Here is a 19867-nt window from a genome sequence, read left to right on the forward strand (position 1 = left end):
TATTCTGGTGGTGATTATGTTGTCGACTTTTTAACTCCCCACCCCCACTATGAACTACGGACCTTGCTGAGGTGGGATAGCTTTGTATGCCTTAATGACACAGATAGCCATAGCCGCACGCACTGTATGTCCAACTACATTGAAGGGGTATCTGTGGAGAGGCTAGACAAACATGCATTAGCAGCAGCCTTCTCAGTTGTTACAAGGGTACAGGTCTAAGTGATTGACTGATGTGGCTTCATAACATTAGCAAACATGGCCTTGCTGTGTCAGTATTACAAGAAGCAGCAAGCTTGCAAAAATTACAGCTGTTATTTTTCCTGAGGACATATATCTCTACTGTACTGCTTAATGATGATGGCATTTTCTTGCATAAATTACTCTAGAGGCCAAGTAGTCTCCTTTTGGATCTCTGGGTAGGGACTGTTCATGTGTCATTAGGACAAACAAAACTGCCAATCTACTGGTTGGAGAATGATGTTGGATCCCTTAATGGTGTAGGTTGTTGTTGTTGTTGTCTTCAGTCCTGAGACTGGTTTGATGCAGCTCTCCATGCTACTCTATCCTGTGCAAGCTGCTTCATCTCCCAGTACCTACTGCAACCTACATCCTTCTGAATCTGCTTAGTGTACTCATCTCTCGGTCTCCCTCTACGATTTTTACCCTCCACGCTGCCCTCCAATGCTAAATTTGTGATCCCTTGATGCCTCAAAACATGTCCTACCAACCGATCCCTTCTTCTAGTCAAGTTGTGCCACAAACTTCTCTTCTCCCCAATCCTATTCAATACCTCCTCATTAGTTACGTGATCTATCCACCTTATCTTCAGTATTCTTCTGTAGCACCACATTTCGAAAGCTTCTATTCTCTTCTTGTCCAAACTAGTTATCGTCCATGTTTCACTTCCATACATGGCTACACTCCAAACAAATACTTTCAGAAACGACTTCCTGATACATAAATCTATATTCGATGTTAACAAATTTCTCTTCTTCAGAAACGCTTTCTTTGCCATTGCCAGTCTACATTTTATATCCTCTCTACTTCGACCATCATCAGTTATTTTACTTCCTAAATAGCAAAACTCCTTTACTACTTTAAATGTCTCATTTCCTAATCTAATTCCCTCAGCATCACTCGATTTAATTTGACTACATTCCATTATCCTCGTGTTGCTTTTGTTAATGTTCATCTTATATCCTCCTTTCAAGACACTGTCCATTCCGTTCAACTGCTCTTCCAAGTCCTTTGCAGTCTCTGACAGAATTACAATGTCATCGGCGAACCTCAAAGTTTTTACTTCGTCTCCATGAATTTTAATACCTACTCCAAATTTTTCTTTTGTTTCCTTTACTGCTTGCTCAATATACAGATTGAATAACATCGGGGAGAGGCTACAACCCTGTCTCACTCCTTTCCCAACCACTGCTTCCCTTTCATGCCCCTCGACTCTTATTACTGCCATCTGGTTTCTGTACAAATTATAAATAGCCTTTCGCTCCCTGTATTTTACCCCTGCCACCTTTAGAATTTGAAAAAGAGTATTCCAGTCAACATTGTCAAAAGCTTTCTCTAAGTCTACAAATGCTAGAAACGTAGGTTTGCCTTTTCTTAATCTTTCTTCTAAGATAAGTCGTAAGGTCAGTATTGCCTCACGTGTTCCAACATTTCGACGGAATCCAAACTGATCCTCCCCGAGGTCTGCATCTACCAGTTTTTCCATTCGTCTGTAAAGAATTCGCGTTAGTATTTTGCAGCCGTGGCTTATTAAACTGATAGTTCGGTAATTTTCACATCTGTCAGCACCTGCTTTCTTTGGGATTGGAATTATTATATTCTTCTTGAAGTCTGAGGGTATTTCGCCAGTTTCATACATCTTGCTCACCAGATGGTACAGTTTTGTCAGGACTGGCTCTCCCAAGCCTGTCAGTAGTTCCAATGGAATGTTGTCTACTCCGGGGGCCTTGTTTCGACTCAGGTCTTTCAGTGCTCTGTCAAACTCTTCACGCAGTATCGTATCTCCCATTTCGTCTTCATCTACATCCTCTTCTATTTCCATAATATTGTCCTCAAGTACATCGCCCTTGTATAAACCTTCTGTATACTCCTTCCACCTTTCTGCCTTCACTTCTTTGCTTAGAACTGGGCTGCCATCTGAGCTCTTGATATTCATACACGTGGTTCTCTTCTCTCCAAAGGTCTCTTTAATTTTCCTGTAGGCAGTATCTATCTTACCCCTAGTGAGATAAGCTTCTACATCCTTACATTTGTCCTCTAGCCATCCCTGTTTAGCCATTTTACACTTCCTGTCGATCTCATTTTTGAGACGTTTGTATTCCTTTTTGCCTGCTTCATTTACTGCATTTTTATATTTTCTCCTTTCATCAATTAAATTCAATATTTCTTCTGTTACCCAAGGATTTCTAGCAGCCCTCGTCTTTGTACCTACTTTATCCTCTGCTGCCTTCACTACTACATCCCTCAGAGCTACCCATTCTTCTTCTACTGTATTTCTTTCCCCTATTCCTGTCAATTGTTCCCATATGCTCTCTCTGAAACTCTGTACAACCTCTGGTTCTTTCAGTTTATCCAGGTCCCATCTCCTTAATTTCCCACATTTTTGCAGTTTCTTCAGTTTTACTCTACAAGTCATAACCAATAGATTGTGGTCAGAGTCCACATCTGCCCCTGGAAATGTCTTACAACTTAAAACCTGGTTCCTAAATCTCTGTCTTACCATTATATAATCTATCTGATACCTTTTAGTATCTCCAGGGTTCTTCCACGTATACAACCTTCTTTCATGATTCTTAAACCAAGTGTTACCTATGATTAAGTTGTGCTCTGTGCAAAATTCTACTAGGCGGCTTCTTCTTTCATTTCTTAGCCCCAATCCATATTCTTCTACTATGTTTCCTTCTCTCCCTTTTCCTACACTCGAATTCCAGTCACCCATTACTATTAAATTTTCGTCTCCCTTCACTATCTGCATAATTTCTTTTATTTCATCGTACATTTCTTCAATTTCTTCATCATCTGCAGAGCTAGTTGGCATATAAACTTGTACTACTGTAGTAGGTGTGGGCTTCGTATCTATCTTGGCCACTATAATGCGTTCACTATGCTGTTTGTAGTAGCTTACCCGCATTCCTATTTTCCTATTCATTATTAAACCTACTCCTGCATTACCCCTATTTGATTTTGTGTTTATAACCCTGTAGTCACCTGACCAGAAGTCTTGTTCCTCCTGCCACCGAACTTCACTAATTCCCACTATATCTAACTTTAACCTATCCATTTCACTTTTTAAATTTTCTAACCTACCTGCCCAATTAAGGGATCTGACATTCCACTCTCCGATCCGTAGAACGCCAGTTTTCTTTCTCCTGATAACGACATCCTCCTGAGTAGTCCCCGCCCGGAGATCCGAATAGGGGACTATTTTACCTCCGGAATATTTTACCCAAGAGGATGCCATCATCATTTAATCATACAGTAAAGCTGCATGCCCTCGGGAAAAATTACGGCTGTAGTTTCCCCTTGCTTTCAGCCGTTCGCAGTACCAGCACATCAAGGCCGTTTTGGTTAATGTTGCAAGGCCAGATCAGTCAATCATCCAGACTGTTGCCCCTGCAACTACTGAAAAGGCTGCTGCCCCTCTTCAGGAACCACACGTTTGTCTGGCCTCTCAACAGATACCCCTCCGTTGTGGTTGCACCTACGGTACGGCCATCTGTATCGCTGAGGCGCGCAAGCCTCCCCACCAACGGCAAGGTCCATGGTTCATGGGGGGAGGATGGTGTAGGTATGCAATAGAAATTAAAAATGGAAATGGAGTGGTTAAAGTTAGATGTAGTGGGAATTAATGAAGTGCAGTGGTAGAGAGAGCACTACTTCCAGTCAGGTGAGTACAAGGCTGTCAACATAAAAACAAATAGAAATAGTTCAGGAATAAGCCTGATAATGAATAAGAGAATAGGAATGGTGGTAAACTACTTATGAACGGCATAGTGAATCCATTATGCACTACAAGTTTATATGCCTACTATCTCCACAGATGAAGAGACTGAAAAAGTGTACAATGACATAAAAGAAATTGTTCAGATAGTTGAGATATATGGAAATTTAATTGAGAGGGGAGTTGGAATTTTATAGAAGGAAAAGGATGAATAGGAAAAACAGTAAGAGAACATGGACTGGATGAAATGAATGAAAGGGAAAGTCCTCTGGTGTAATTTTGCCCCAAGCACAATTTCGTCATTGCTAATACTTGGTTTAAGAACCCTGCGAGAAGATTGTATACAGGGAAGAGATCTGGAGGCATAGGAAGGTTTCAGATAGATTACATAATACTAAGACAGAGATTTCAAAACCATATTTTAAACTGAAAACGTGTCCATGGGCAGATGTGTACTCTGACCATAATTTAATGGTTATAAACTACCAATTAAAACTGGAGAAATTGCAGTAAGGTAGGAATTAAAAAATGGGACCTGAATGAGTTGAAAGAACATGAGGTTGCTGAGTGTTTAAGGTAGCATTGGCAACAACTGTTTGAATCAGAGTTAAGGAACACAGTAGAAAATAAACCTTGAGAGAGGAACTACCAAGAGCACCAGAGTACCAAATAGGTAAAACAACAAGGCTCAGTAGGAATTCTTGGATAATGCACAAGATATTGACTAAGGGATAAATATATAAAAATGCAGCAAGTACAGGAGATAGGAGCAATGTACACAAAATTAGAGGGACCTTTGGAGAAAAGAGAAGCATATGCATAAGTATTAAGAGGTAAAATGAGATGCTTATACTAAGCAAAGAGGAGGAGGCTGCAAAGCGGAAGGAATACATAGTGTGTCTGAATAAGGGAAACAGGCTCTGAAAGGTTGCATAATACTTTTTATATTGTGTCTTCCTCCTGCTGATTGGCAAGATGATTTTTTTATCAATCCAATTAGATTATATTTTCAAAAATTGGTTATTTTCATTTGGAATATTTGTTTGAAATGACAAGAACATCTAGTGAATTTATCTACATAATTCATTGACACACTGGGAAATTACTGAATGATTGCAATGTTACCAAAGCTTTCCTGCATCTTGCAATTGTAGTTAAACTACTTGCACAGGCCTGAGGTCAGAGATGAAGTGTGGTTCATGACCTAAAGGAGTGTTCAATGCCGAAAGGATACCACATTGAGTTTTATTACCATTTCTGTAAGTCTGAAAATAGGCTAAAGCTAACTAGCAATAAAATGGAAACACGTTGACAAAGAGCCTGCCGTTAATATCGGCTATCACATTAAGCTGCAGAATACTAAAAGGTTGTATTTCTCTCTTTATAATAAAATGGATTTTACAACCACAAGGAGAGAAACAAATCACACACTTACCATGAAACCCGTGAATGGTTTTAGAGTCCAGCATACCTTCTAGTTTCTTTTAATATATTTCATTAAATTGTTGGTATCTCATGGTACTTTCTGAGGAGGATTCTTTTTTCCTTGAAATAGAAACTAGTGTGGTCAATATGAGGTCGAAAAAATATAACTCTGACTATCTTATTTCACCAGAACTCTTACAAGGTACTCTGCCTGTGCCATTGAAGAATGTGTACAGAGTGATGGCCAGTACATCTGGTTCAGAGTGGAGACTGTCGGCTGTATTATCTCATACAGAACAGTATTAAGTAACAAAGGTGACAATTGAAATACGTGCACATTTGGGATGGGCAGTGTTTAAATACTCCTACAGCCTCCTAGACTTAAATTTTCCATGATTTCATTAAACTGGTTAAGGCAAGTGCCGGATGGTTCTTTGGGGAAAAAAAGAACATTTCCATCACTCTTCCAACCTTTTGTAGCACCGCTAGTCACTTTGTCATCAATGAGACATTAAAACCTAACCTTCCATTATTTGCTTACATGCCATAATTCTTGAGACAAGCAAAAGCCACAGAAATTCATAATTAATTCAGTATGTCACCAGTCAATGGACTGAAATTAAAATTTGTCTTGCTGACTGAGTCATATTCAGCCTCAGTTGTAGTACTACAAAAGCAGCTTGCTAGTTTAACAAATGCAGCTGTATATTTCTTATGTTTACAAACTGGTAGGCTAAGAGGCCTAATTGGTATGAAACTAACAGGACTTAACAAAATTAGGAGCAAATTGTGTCAAATTTGAGACACTTCAAAGAAAATCTGTGCCGAGCTCTAATCGGTAAATCACAACTGCGCTTTATTCATGGCGATGTATGCCACAAGTGGACTGAAACATTATTCCCAGGTCACTTGTGATTATACACTTGTCGCTTTCGAAATGTGGTGCTACAGAAGAATGCTGAAGATTAGATGGGTAGACCACATAACTAATGAGAAGGTATTGAATAGAATTGGGGAGAAGAGGAGTTTGTGGCACAACTTGACGAGAAGAAGGGACCGGTTAGTAGGACATATTCTGAGGCATGAAGGGATCACAAATTTAGCATTGGAGGGCAGTGTGGAGGTTAAAAATCATAGATGGAGACCAAGAGATGAATAGATTAAGCAGATTCAGAAGGATGTAGGTTGCCGTAGGTGCTGGGAGATGAAGGAACTTGCACAGGATAGATTAGCATGGAGAGTTGCATCAAACCAGTCTCAGGGCTGAAGACAACAACAACAACAACAACATTGGTTACCAAAAAGTTTTATTTAACTTCTCATAACACATTTCTGGTTGCCCTATTATTAAACTTACCAGTTGAGAATACGTTACAGTAAAGCAATTCTATCCTAAATTGTATTTTTATGCCACAGATCTGATGAAGGGGTAATGCGAAACATGCTATCAGAACTTAAATAAAGATTTTGGTGTCAGAAGAAAGTACATAATCATTAGTGCCAACATGATCACAGATGCCCACAAAGACTTCTTGCCTAAAGTAAGGCAGTTACGCTTGGCTGCTTGCTCTAGTTATGGAAATGGGAAATAAAATTCAAAATATGGTGTGCTTTTGGTATTTCGATGCTTCTTCGGATTCATGTTCAGCGATATTCAAGGCCTGAAGGCTTGGCATTGCAGCTAAGGCAGCATGAGAAGTCTGGACCCACTCAAGTACCATGTTGTAAATGGAAATGCTTTCTTCCTGCTGCTGTGTAACTGAGATGTAATAGCATTGTGAGAACTGTTTGGCAACTTTGTGATTGTTCTCTGCTTTCAGAGTGTAGATTTAAACTACCAAGCTAAATTTACTTGATATTTTGTGCAGTGTTGAAATAATTTGAGTAATTGTTTTGTAAGATGTATGCTGAGTTAATAAATTTCATTTGTCAAATCCAGGAAGCTATAACACTCACAATGTACAGCTACTCATTGTTCACATTATGAGCTATCCGCATAAGCCAAAATAAGAGCCATAAGAGAGACTTTTGATCATCTACTCTCTATCTGCATTACAGAGAGATCATCACCTGCTGCAAAGACTGTTTTAGCTGTCTGTTCAAATCTTGCTTGGCAATAAGTGTAATTAATCAGTTTTTTCTTATATTTTAATAGAAGTGCCAGTGGTAGTAACATAGTTAATGGGACTGTGAGAGAAACTTTGTGGTCTTAATATGGCTGTTGTGAATACCTTATAATCTGTTTCTCATGATTGTCAACCTTCTGCGAGACCATGTTATCATTTTTATGATAATTTAACATACCAAACTATAATTTACAGTGAAAAAATGATGTTGCTGTAAACTAAGGCCCTCATTTTTAATCTTGGCTCCCACAAATTTTCCCAACTCTATTTCATTGCAAGTACCACATATTTCTCCATCAACCTTGAAAGTTCTGTTGGCATGCCAAAATTCCTTTAGACCTCCATATAGTGGTGATAAGTTCCTATGGGAGCAGACTGCTGAGGTCATTGGTCCCTAGGCTTAAATACTGAATCTGACTTAAGCTGAGGACAAAACACACACACACACACACACACACACACACACACACACACACACACTCACACCGATGCCCGAAGGGGGGGGGGGGGGGGGGGGGAGATAGACTTGAACCTCCGACGAGGGGAGCTGCGCGAACAATAGCAAGGCACCTCAGACAGTGTGGCTTCCCCATGCAGCCCATACAGTATGCAAGGTATCTCTCATATGGTATTGTACAAAGCTGTAGTATGTCATGCTGTCTCCAATTATTCCTTTAAGACAGCGTATTTATCTTCTCCATGTGCTTTAGGTGTAAGTTTGGTATTGCAATGTCGGTTAGCTGCATTGATGAGTCATGTGATGTGGCTACATTTTTCTGGTAGCACAATGTTACAATGGTTTGCTTGTAATTAGTAAGTAATTATTTTTCAATGTGAATACATTAAACACTATTCATTTGCCTAATAAGTTTTAGTATTCATATTTATAATACGATTGTTTTTGCCAAAAGTCAAACTGTTTTCCAGTGGTACATTCTTGTACACCAATTTTGCAGTTGAATCATGCTTGACTTTGTAGTCTGTAGCTACGAAACTCACATGTGAATTTGCAGTTCAGAACACACTAAGTGAGCCATGATTACTAAGTGGCAAATTGATAAAAGTTGAGAAAGGCCATATTGTGGCTTCAATAGAGTCACAATAAAACACAAGTTTATAGACATTTGTTGACACAGTTCTGATATCATTGGCACGTAGGCACAATTCACAGGAGACATTCTTCACTCCCTACTGTTGACACTGGCCATGTCATGGTGAGTAGGTACCATGATGACATTACTTAGACAGGAACTTCCTGTAAGTGGACAGGAATTGACCTCAAACAGAACTGTCCTCCTGGCCTCTAGCAGCACTACTTCAGGACATAGGTGTGGTGGTGGCATTTTGGAACTAGTGGGAGGTATGGCTTCTTCCTAGCATCTCATCGGTGCCTTGTGATACTGCTTTCCTGTGCAGTCTCTCTGCGGTGGTTGATACCACCTGCACCATGCTTGGTACTTGAGGAAACCACAGTTAGCATCATCATCATCATCATCATCATCATCATCATCAATAATTAATGTCACTATTGTTGTTGTTGTTGTTAGTGTAAGTATTAATAAACTCTTTGTAATATGAAATTTGTCTGTTTTTTTTTTTTTAGGTCTGACTAACCTTGGTGAAAAATGCAAACAAGATCCAAATGTAGAAAAATCTATAAGACAATGCTTGCGACAACTTGAGTTGCTACAGAAGGTTTGGAATGGTGTATTGCCTACAAATGTATACTGCAAAAGCATTGGTAAATATTGTTGTGATCCAATATCTGTAAGGTTAAAGATGTTTAATGTGTGTGGGCTTTTTTTTTTTTATATCTGAAAATGTGTATGTAGTGGCAGGTAACAAAAAAGGTGTAATAGTATGCTGATTTTGAAGCATCATTTGAAAGAACTTTTCAAGCTTGTTCGTGTGTCTGTTGACTGTTCAGCATACCAGATATACAGTGAGTGGTTAACATTACTGAATCTATTATTTGTAATCAACCCAGGACTTAAGTATCACCTTAACAATTTTCAATATGTTTCTGTCTTCCATTCCCTTTATTGCAACACATCTTTCTCCACTAAAAAATTCTTTAAGTTCAAATACCAACTAAGCTTTAAAATTCCTTAATAACAGGCACATGTTGCAGCTACAAGCCATAATGTTTCCCAACTTGCAACTGCTGTTGCACTGGATTTTTTTAGTTAAGTAGAGAATAGGGCAAAGCTTGAGAAAGCCTTAAAGAGGGATGATAGACTCTCCAAGTAGATGTCTAAAAATATATTTTGCATCTTTAAGAGGTGTAACATAACGGCTTGGTGTAAACATACTGTGGTTGTTGAATAGCACTAAAATAAATACAGTTGAAAAACCAGTTGAATTTTATCTGGGAAGTTCTAGTTAACAGATTTGAAAGTAAGGTGACACATCAAATAAACTCAGTAGAAGGAGGAGGTTAGAAGGAAAAAAAGTCATAGCAAACTGTTGTTGTGAGTGGGGCAAGGGGGGGGGGGGGGGGGGGGGATGCTGCGCACAAGGAATCAAGGGAGCTCTGAACTGTATTAAAAAGTATTGAGAGAAGAAAACAAGTAACAAGGTCCAAATATGTACTTCAAACAGCAACACATCTATCGAAATTCCAGACGATTTGTAATAAACAGACATCTGCTTGTATGGCTGAGAATGTCCTATAGAAGATGTGTGTTCCTCAGACTTCTCTGTGACTGTATATGGCAATCTTGAAGCTGATCGACTCATTATATATAGGTATGTACTTGTCCATGTATGACCCAAGTGGTTTTGATACTTAATTTAATGTGAAGGGTGCAGTTCCAGTCAGCGACGCCTTGCTGTAGATGATAGATACAATGATGACAATAATAATAATAATGATTGTCACAATTTGGGAAGGCACTTACTACAACTCCTCTGAACATTGCATGGAGATGTGTTCTTAAATCTTAAATATGAGAGAGTCAGGTCCAGACTTAATTAAAAAATCCTTCTATTGATTAAAAAATCCTTCTATTGACATTATCCTTGTCAAAATCTTCAGACAGGTTAAAGCTATTGCTTGATAGGAACTCAAATCCAGATCCACTCGTTTTACAAGCTATGCTGTTACTGACAGCTGCCTTGGTCTATCTTTCATTGCAGCTCACAACTTAAATTCTACCTGTATCTCTCTTCTAATTTCTAAAAGCCTCAGACTTCCCACCTACTTCAACAGAGTAGCACTCCTGGAAGGAAGAATATAGTCAAGAAAAGGCATAGCCACACCTGTGTTGATTCTTGATTCCAGAGTGATCATAATATGGAGCACAAAATTTGTTGCATGATTACACAATGGACTGATGCAAACGGCATTTGTTTCTAGCTTTGTGTACAATCTTAATAGCTCTTCTTGAAAATGAGTGCTATCTGCATGTGTGCATTTTTTCAGTTGCTTGTAATGCTTCTTTGTTCCAGCAACCTGTGATAAACTGCTGCTGAAAAGAAGCAAATTATTTTGTACAATCTATTAGAATTGTATAGCAGTAACAGAAATGCCTGCATGGAAGAGTACATAAAATAAGGGGAAGTCAACAACTCACCTACAGTGGACTGATGTCTGGAGCATAGAAAATGTAAACACATAAACGTTTGTTTGAGCCACAAAATTTGGGTGTCCTGTGTGAATGTATGAACTTTTACTATAAAAAGAGCAACAGTTTGAAAGCTAGTGTAAATTCTGTTTTCAATTTATTTGAGTGCTCCGCACATCAGTATGCTGTAGGTGAGAGGTTGCTTTTTCCTTATTTTACCTTTACATAACTGTAAAAGTATACCAGCAGGTCCAGTTACATCTTGTCTTTATCGTATCATTTGAATTGATTTTCTTTTCCACGATAACTTATTTCAGTAACAGTAATTTTGATGGTCTTGAGGTAATTGAAAGTGTGGACCATAGTATTGAACCATAATATAATCTTCATCAGTGAAACACTTTTGGGAGACTGAATGTTGTTTTTGAATTCATTGAATTTTATTGCATTGCTTTCCTCAAGTTCATTTTGGCCTCATTGACCTTTTGTTTGTGAACTAATCTTCGTAGCTACAACTCTGGATGATGAAAGGTTGTTGTTGTTGTCTTCAGTCCTGAGACTGGTTTGATGCAGCTCTCCATGCTACTCTATCCTGTGCAAGCTGCTTCATCTCCCAGTACCTACTGCAACCTACATCCTTCTGAATCTGCTTAGTGTACTCATATCTCGGTCTCCCTCTACGATTTTTACCCTCCACGCTGCCCTCCAATGCTAAATTTGTGATCCCTTGATGCCTCAAAACATGTCCTACCAACCGATCCCTTCTTCTAGTCAAGTTGTGCCACAAACTTCTCTTCTCCCCAATCCTATTCAATACCTCCTCATTAGTTACGTGATCTATCCACCTTATCTTCAGTATTCTTCTGTAGCACCACATTTCGAAAGCTTCTATTCTCTTCTTGTCCAAACTAGTTATCGTCCATGTTTCACTTCCATACATGGCTACACTCCAAACAAATACTTTCAGAAACGACTTCCTGATACATAAATCTATATTCGATGTTAACAAATTTCTCTTCTTCAGAAACGCTTTCCTTGCCATTGCCAGTCTACATTTTATATCCTCTCTACTTCGACCATCATCAGTTATTTTACTTCCTAAATAGCAAAACTCCTTTACTACTTTAAGTGTCTCATTTCCTAATCTAATTCCCTCAGCATCACCCGATTTAATTTGACTACATTCCATTATCCTCGTTTTGCTTTTGTTAATGTTCATCTTATATCCTCCTTTCAAGACACTGTCCATTCCGTTCAACTGCTCTTCCAAGTCCTTTGCCGTCTCTGACAGAATTACAATGTCATCGGCGAACCTCAAAGTTTTTACTTCGTCTCCATGAATTTTAATACCTACTCCAAATTTTTCTTTTGTTTCCTTTACTGCTTGCTCAATATACAGATTGAATAACATCGGGGAGAGGCTACAACCCTGTCTCACTCCTTTCCCAACCACTGCTTCCCTTTCATGCCCCTCGACTCTTATTACTGCCATCTGGTTTCTGTACAAATTATAAATAGCCTTTCGCTCCCTGTATTTTACCCCTTCCACCTTTAGAATTTGAAAAAGAGTATTCCAGTCTACATTGTCAAAAGCTTTCTCTAAGTCTACAAATGCTAGAAACGTAGGTTTGCCTTTTCTTAATCTTTCTTCTAAGATAAGTCGTAAGGTCAGTATTGCCTCACGTGTTCCAACATTTCGACGGAATCCAAACTGATCCTCCCCGAGGTCTGCATCTACCAGTTTTTCCATTCGTCTGTAAAGAATTCGCGTTAGTATTTTGCAGCCGTGGCTTATTAAACTGATAGTTCGGTAATTTTCACATCTGTCAGCACCTGCTTTCTTTGGGATTGGAATTATTATATTCTTCTTGAAGTCTGAGGGTATTTCGCCTGTCTGATACATCTTGCTCACCAGCTGGTAGAGTTTTGTCATGACTGGCTCTCCCAAGGCCGTCAGTAGTTCTAATGGAATATTGTCTACTCCAGGGGCCTTGTTTCGACTCAGGTCTTTCAGTGCTCTGTCAAACTCTTCACGCAGTATCGTATCTCCCATTTCGTCTTCATCTACATCCTCTTCTAATTCCATAATATTGTCCTCAAGTACATCGCCCTTGTATAAACCTTCTGTATACTCCTTCCACCTTTCTGCCTTCCCTTCTTTGCTTAGAACTGGGCTGCCATCTGAGCTCTTGATATTCATACACGTGGTTCTCTTCTCTCCAAAGGTCTCTTTAATTTTCCTGTAGGCAGTATCTATCTTACCCCTAGTGAGATAAGCTTCTACATCCTTACATTTGTCCTCTAGCCATCCCTGTTTAGCCATTTTACACTTCCTGTCGATCTCATTTTTGAGACGTTTGTATTCCTTTTTGCCTGCTTCATTTACTGCATTTTTATATTTTCTCCTTTCATCAATTAAATTCAATATTTCTTCTGTTACCCAAGGATTTCTAGCAGCCCTCGTCTTTGTACCTACTTTATCCTCTGCTGCCTTCACTACTACATCCCTCAGAGCTACCCATTCTTCTTCTACTGTATTTCTTTCCCCTATTCCTGTCAATTGTTCCCATATGCTCTCTCTGAAACTCTGTACAACCTCTGGTTCTTTCAGTTTATCCAGGTCCCATCTCCTTAATTTCCCACATTTTTGCAGTTTCTTCAGTTTTACTCTACAAGTCATAACCAATAGATTGTGGTCAGAGTCCACATCTGCCCCTGGAAATGTCTTACAACTTAAAACCTGGTTCCTAAATCTCTGTCTTACCATTATATAATCTATCTGATACCTTTTAGTATCTCCAGGGTTCTTCCACGTATACAACCTTCTTTCATGATTCTTAAACCAAGTGTTACCTATGATTAAGTTGTGCTCTGTGCAAAATTCTACTAGGCGGCTTCTTCTTTCATTTCTTAGCCCCAATCCATATTCTTCTACTATGTTTCCTTCTCTCCCTTTTCCTACACTCGAATTCCAGTCACCCATTACTATTAAATTTTCGTCTCCCTTCACTATCTGCATAATTTCTTTTATTTCATCGTACATTTCTTCAATTTCTTCATCATCTGCAGAGCTAGTTGGCATATAAACTTGTACTACTGTAGTAGGTGTGGGCTTCGTATCTATCTTGGCCACTATAATGCGTTCACTATGCTGTTTGTAGTAGCTTACCCGCATTCCTATTTTCCTATTCATTATTAAACCTACTCCTGCATTACCCCTATTTGATTTTGTGTTTATAACCCTGTAGTCACCTGACCAGAAGTCTTGTTCCTCCTGCCACCGAACTTCACTAATTCCCACTATATCTAACTTTAACCTATCCATTTCACTTTTTAAATTTTCTAACCTACCTGCCCAATTAAGGGATCTGACATTCCACTCTCCGATCCGTAGAACGCCAGTTTTCTTTCTCCTGATAACGACATCCTCCTGAGTAGTCCCCGCCCGGAGATCCGAATGGGGGACTATTTTACCTCCGGAATATTTTACCCAAGAGGATGCCATCATCATTTAATCATACAGTAAAGCTGCATGTCCTCGGGAAAAATTACGGCTGTAGTTTCCCCTTGCTTTCAGCCGTAGAAAGGTAGAACAATGAAAAAATTTCAGACCAAGTGGCAAGGAGTAGTTTTTACAGGATAATGAACAGCTATCTGTACACAGTCCAGTTCCCAAAGATTTGATGGTTGGCACATTGTGTTGCTGTACTAAAGCTTGGAAAGGAACCCACTGAGCCCAAGAACTTCTGTCCATGATCTCTTTAGTTCCATGTGCACAAAACATTTGAAAGGACAGTTTACAATAGTTAATTGTGAGCGTAGATGAAAAGTTAATTCCCAAACAAGCTGGTTTTAGGTCTGGTAGATGTTGTGGCTGCCGACGTATCAAGAATGAATTTGAAAGAAAACCTAGTCACTGGGGTTGCCTTTATAGATCCAACATATGCTTGTGACATGGTGAACTGTCGGACACTGTGCAGGAAACTGTACACCCTGAACAAATATTGTGTTGTTACCAGCCTCTTGTTGGAGATGCTGCAGAACAGATGTATCAGTTTCCATAAATGTTTTCTGTCCAGATTGTGTGGACTATTTTTATTTATTATATTTTTTCACAGTCATCTTCAGCTACTAATAAAACTGAGAATGTGAATTACAAGTTCTGAGTTGAGTACTTTCCATACCGAACAGGTTGTGCCCTTTGTAATCAGACATTTCTTTGTGACAATCTAAGAAAAGAGAAAAATGAAGGAAAGGAAAACAGAAGCTGCTGAAGGAACCAGAAGAGTAGGCTGCCTCAGGGAAGCATCCTATCTTCCACATGTTCTGCAATGTAAGAAAAATGTCCCAAATACTCGGGGAATATGTTGATTTGACTGTGCAATTACGCAGTAATAATTCCCCAAAGTAGAACCTTTGAAAAGCTCGTTGGCATGGTGTTAAGACATTGGACTTGGATTCAGGAGGTTGGTGGTTCAAATTCCTGTCCAGTCATGCACATTTAATTTTTCTGTGATTTCCCTAAATTGCTCCAGGAAAATGCAGGGATGGTTTCTTTGAAAGAGCATAGCCAATTTCCTTTCCCATCCTTCCCCAATCTGAGCCTGTGCTCCAACCGTATTGATTTAGTCATTGACATAACATTAGGGTTTAATGATCACTCTACCTTTTTTTAATGGGTTGAAGTGTAGTTGACAGAAGCTTTGTAACTTGTTGCTATATAATTGGAAGGAAACACTCGAAGCAAATCCCAGCGATGTCCAATTCTGCTGTTTTCATCTACACAGCATATAGGGTAACTGACATCTTAATATTCCCCAGAGAGAATTCAGGCTAAAGCATAATCAAACCTTATGTATCTAACAGCTAAACTTGACCACATCCTCTGTTACAAGCAGCTCTGCTAGGCATTGATATAAGTGATCTACGCAGTGAATAGAATACCCACAAGGGACTCACCGGGGAGTCAATCCAAAACTTCTACATTTGATCACCAAGTGCTTAAGCTTTATGGCAGATTGAATAAGTATCAGCTCACACAAAGCATGTCTAGGACACACTGAAAGAAACTAGAAGAGCTGTGACAGGGTGGTTATAACCTATCTCAGTACCAGATTGTTGATACAGCTCCACCAGGTCTAAGAAGAGCTGTTTGGAAGTGTGTGAAAGGAAAAGCATATACTTGACTCAAGACAATCCATGTAGACCCATCCCATCACTGTTCAACATGTGAGATTGAGGAGGATCTTCATCAAACCTCTGGATGTTATCTCAAAGGCCAGACTTCTTCAGCTTTGGAAGAAATTGTACCGAAAAGATCCAGAGAATTCTTTATACAATGAAAAATTGGAAAGTGAATACCGCTTACCATACACCAACCACAGACTGTTTAATCAATTAAGAAGGGAGATTTCTAAACGTAGGACCAACGTGATGAAATGGTATTACACTGAGAACAACTAAAATCTCTGGACATTACTACTATCTGGAATATCTTCTTCTATTCCCAAATCCAGAAATCCAGATTATTCTGTAATTGGCAAGTCCTCATTTTACTACGCAGAAATTCCAAAAAAATCTGTGGAATATTGAAAACTATAATTTAATGCCCTCTGAACTCTGAAAATAAGTAACTTGGTTTAGATGGGTGATGAAGCCCTCTTTTCTTTCATAGCAAATTTAGAACATGCTCTATTGAACTTTATCGTATTTTTCCCATTCTTCACAATCTTGCTCAGCACAGACTGAAGTTCACAGATAATCAAAACATTGCAGCATCTCTTTCATAAGCTATTACAACAAATTGTGTATTCTCAGCAGTTAATGCTTTTTCTACCAATCAGTACAGGACATTATCACCACATTGCTTATATTTCCTGTCCTCTCTGATACATTAAATGACCTCACTTACTCAGCAGGCTGTCTCGTTTCCTCACATGGCAAGCCACTGCACATCATTATGTGATATACCCTCTTACCTCACAGAAGGTAATAAATGTATTGCTACTGTTTCTGATAGATGTTGTGTGGATTTTGTATTAAATATTTTAACTGATATGGTATTTTGATTTGTTGTTAAAGTTCTTGCTAGTCTCTGTTAGTTGTAATCATAAATTAGCTGTAGTTCGTCAATGCTGTTTGCATTGACCCATGATAATTTCACTATATTATTCCTGTATGCTGCAAGACCAATCAGACTTTGGGAGTAGAATTTACTTCACAACTGGGACCTAAGGTCATCACCTGTAGGAAATGGGAAAGCACAAACTAAGATAAGAAGCCTGGATTGCTGGATTGGAGGGGCGGGGAAAGTGGGGGGGGGGAGTGAGGTAAGTTAGTGGTTCCAAGGCAATATAACAATATGAGTTACCACAAAGTAAAACAGAATTTAAGTTAAAGGGAAAAAATTGAGAATTATGATGATGCAGAGGAAATGAGATGTTAATGGCAACAAGTTCAGATTGTGATTAACAAACACATGCTGATGACCAAACATTCATATATGAAGTTCTAAGATACTGATGTTGAGACACAGGAGCATAGTGAAGTAGGTACCAATGGCACAGCTGGTTTGATACTTGCAATGTTTAGCTTGTTGCGAGTATTTATACAAATTGCATTTCCATGCAAATGAAGCTCTCTGAGAATAAAACTATGATTTATTATGACTGTTGTAATTTTTCTCCACCCAATCTTTAACATTACAGCCTATAACATCAGGCATGTTGTATTTGTAGGCTGTCATTCATTTGTCAGCTAGTTTACATTTGGCCCAGGTTCTGATGATGACAATGGATAATTGCCAGGAAAATGATGTGCTTATTGCTTGATATTCCCTTCTGTACAGAAATAATTTTGCTGACTTCACTTAATGGTTGCAGCAACTAAAAGCCAAGCTAGCAAGAACAGGTGAGGCTATAGATTCCCAAAATTCAAAAAAGAAGTTAAATTGCCAGTAGAGGGTAGTAGCCCGTCAGTTTCCATATGCAATATGACATGAAGCTTGGTATTAAAATCTATTCTGAATGATTTTGATGTGTTAAACTTATTATAAATATAATGTGTGATTTATCTTTAGGATTCTAAAATTTTCTTGACATGTACATTCAAAGATCTGTTCCACATAACTTTGTGCGTGCTTTCCACAGTCACACAGTTTTATAGCTTGTGTCTTCCAGTGCTGCATATTCACTACAGTGCATATAGTTGATATATTTAAAAAACTGTTGTTATATTTGTTCTAGGGTGCCTGGTAAATGCATTCATTGAGGAGATCATCACCAGAATTTTAACAATTGAAGATATTCCAGCTGAAACTGCTGTCATGCTCGTGAGAGTGTTTGGTTTAGTAACAGCTAGAGCACCACAAGTTTTTCAGGTAATTTGATTGCTCTTTCTAAAGTGATTCGCTTCTGTGCTGCCGGCCGCGGTAGTCTCGCGGTTCTAGGCGCGCAGTCCGGAACGGTGCGACTGCTACGGTCGCAGGTTCGAATCCTGCCACGGGCATGGACGTGTGTGATGTTCTTAGGTTAGTTAGGTTTAAGTAGTTCTAAGTTCTAGGGGACTGATGACCACAGCAGTTGAGTCCCATAGTGCTCAGAGCCATTTGAACCATTTTTGAGCTTCTGTGCTGAACACTTTTGTTTTTGCTATTTTTTTCTAAAGTCAGTCACAGTACAGGATGGTGCTTGTCTGAATTTGCCCTGAGGTGATGATTACTCCAAGGAGGATGGGGGTAGGCACATTTGAGAAGATTTAGCATAAAGCTGTAGCTCTGCTTGCTTAATTTGGCATCATGGAGTGGATGACAGTGGAGCGTACATTTGTTGTTGAGGCATACTTTTCTAAAGGTTGTTCACTCTTCGCCACACAGAGTGTACCAATTTCAGTATGGAGCCCCATGATCGTGTTCCTTTCTGGCAGTTGAGTGTGTCATGGGTAAACAAATTCAGGGAAAATTTGTGATATGATATGAAGCAGGGGCTGGGCTTCCACAAACAGCAAGGTCACCTCAAAATATTCACTTGCTTTCTGTTTTGAGATGCCCCCAGCTCTGTGCCAGCAAACATGCAGTTGTTGTTGGGTTATCTGCTCATTCTGAGGCACATCCTTCAAAAAGAAGTAAAATTTCATCGCTACAAATTGTCTGTGGGGCAGGAACTTAATCCACATGATTCTGTTGCTCAAGAAAATGCACGTGAGTTGCTTTTTGGCATTCATTATGACACACACTTGTTTTCTTCAGTGAAGAGTCTTACTTTCATCTTGTGGGATCTGTAAATAAGGTTTCACAATGTGTAACTTTTTGGTGTTTGCTATCATGAGTTGGAATAATTGGTCCACAGATTTTTGAATAAAACCAACAGGCAGTTCCAGTGACTTCTGACTGTTAATCCATGATTCAGGAATTTTTCCTGTCAACACTCAATGAGGTGGGTGTGGAAGATGCCTAGTTTCAGCAGGATGGTGCCATGGCACACAAAGTGTGTTTGTCAATGACTGTTCAGTGGCCACACTTCACAGGATGCTTCATCTCCTTGAGGAGTAATCTGCACTGGCCATCACAGTTGCTAAATTTGGCCCTCTGTGACTATTTTTTATGGTGCTATCAGAAATCATTTGTTTACGATGATCATCCTAGGACCCTGGCCCGCATGAAAAACAATATTCATCATGTTGTCACCAATGTATCCATCAATATGCTGGAAAGAGTTCGATTAATGCAGCATACTGAGAATAATGGATACTGTCTGCCTGATATCATGTTTAAAACTGTTTAAACCTAAAATGTT

General features: G+C 39.1%; 2 protein-coding genes across 12 annotated transcripts in view; one reads left to right on the top strand and one right to left on the bottom strand.

Annotated features, from left to right (window-relative positions):
* LOC126278659 (zinc transporter 6-A-like) overlaps nucleotides 1-19867 on the bottom strand; it is a 471888-nt gene that overhangs the window by 282956 nt on the left and 169065 nt on the right. The gene's annotated exons all lie outside the window — the stretch shown is intronic.
* LOC126278657 (centromere/kinetochore protein zw10 homolog) overlaps nucleotides 1-19867 on the top strand; it is a 186273-nt gene that overhangs the window by 131118 nt on the left and 35288 nt on the right. For both annotated transcript variants that reach the window (XM_049978872.1, XM_049978873.1), the window contains 2 exons: nucleotides 9113-9250; nucleotides 18320-18453. In XM_049978872.1, coding sequence (XP_049834829.1) covers nucleotides 9113-9250; nucleotides 18320-18453 — 272 coding nt within the window. The remainder of the gene's footprint in view (nucleotides 1-9112; nucleotides 9251-18319; nucleotides 18454-19867) is intronic.

The sequence above is a fragment of the Schistocerca gregaria genome, chromosome 6, assembly GCF_023897955.1.
Source record: "Schistocerca gregaria isolate iqSchGreg1 chromosome 6, iqSchGreg1.2, whole genome shotgun sequence".
NCBI classification, from domain to species: Eukaryota; Metazoa; Arthropoda; class Insecta; order Orthoptera; family Acrididae; genus Schistocerca; species Schistocerca gregaria.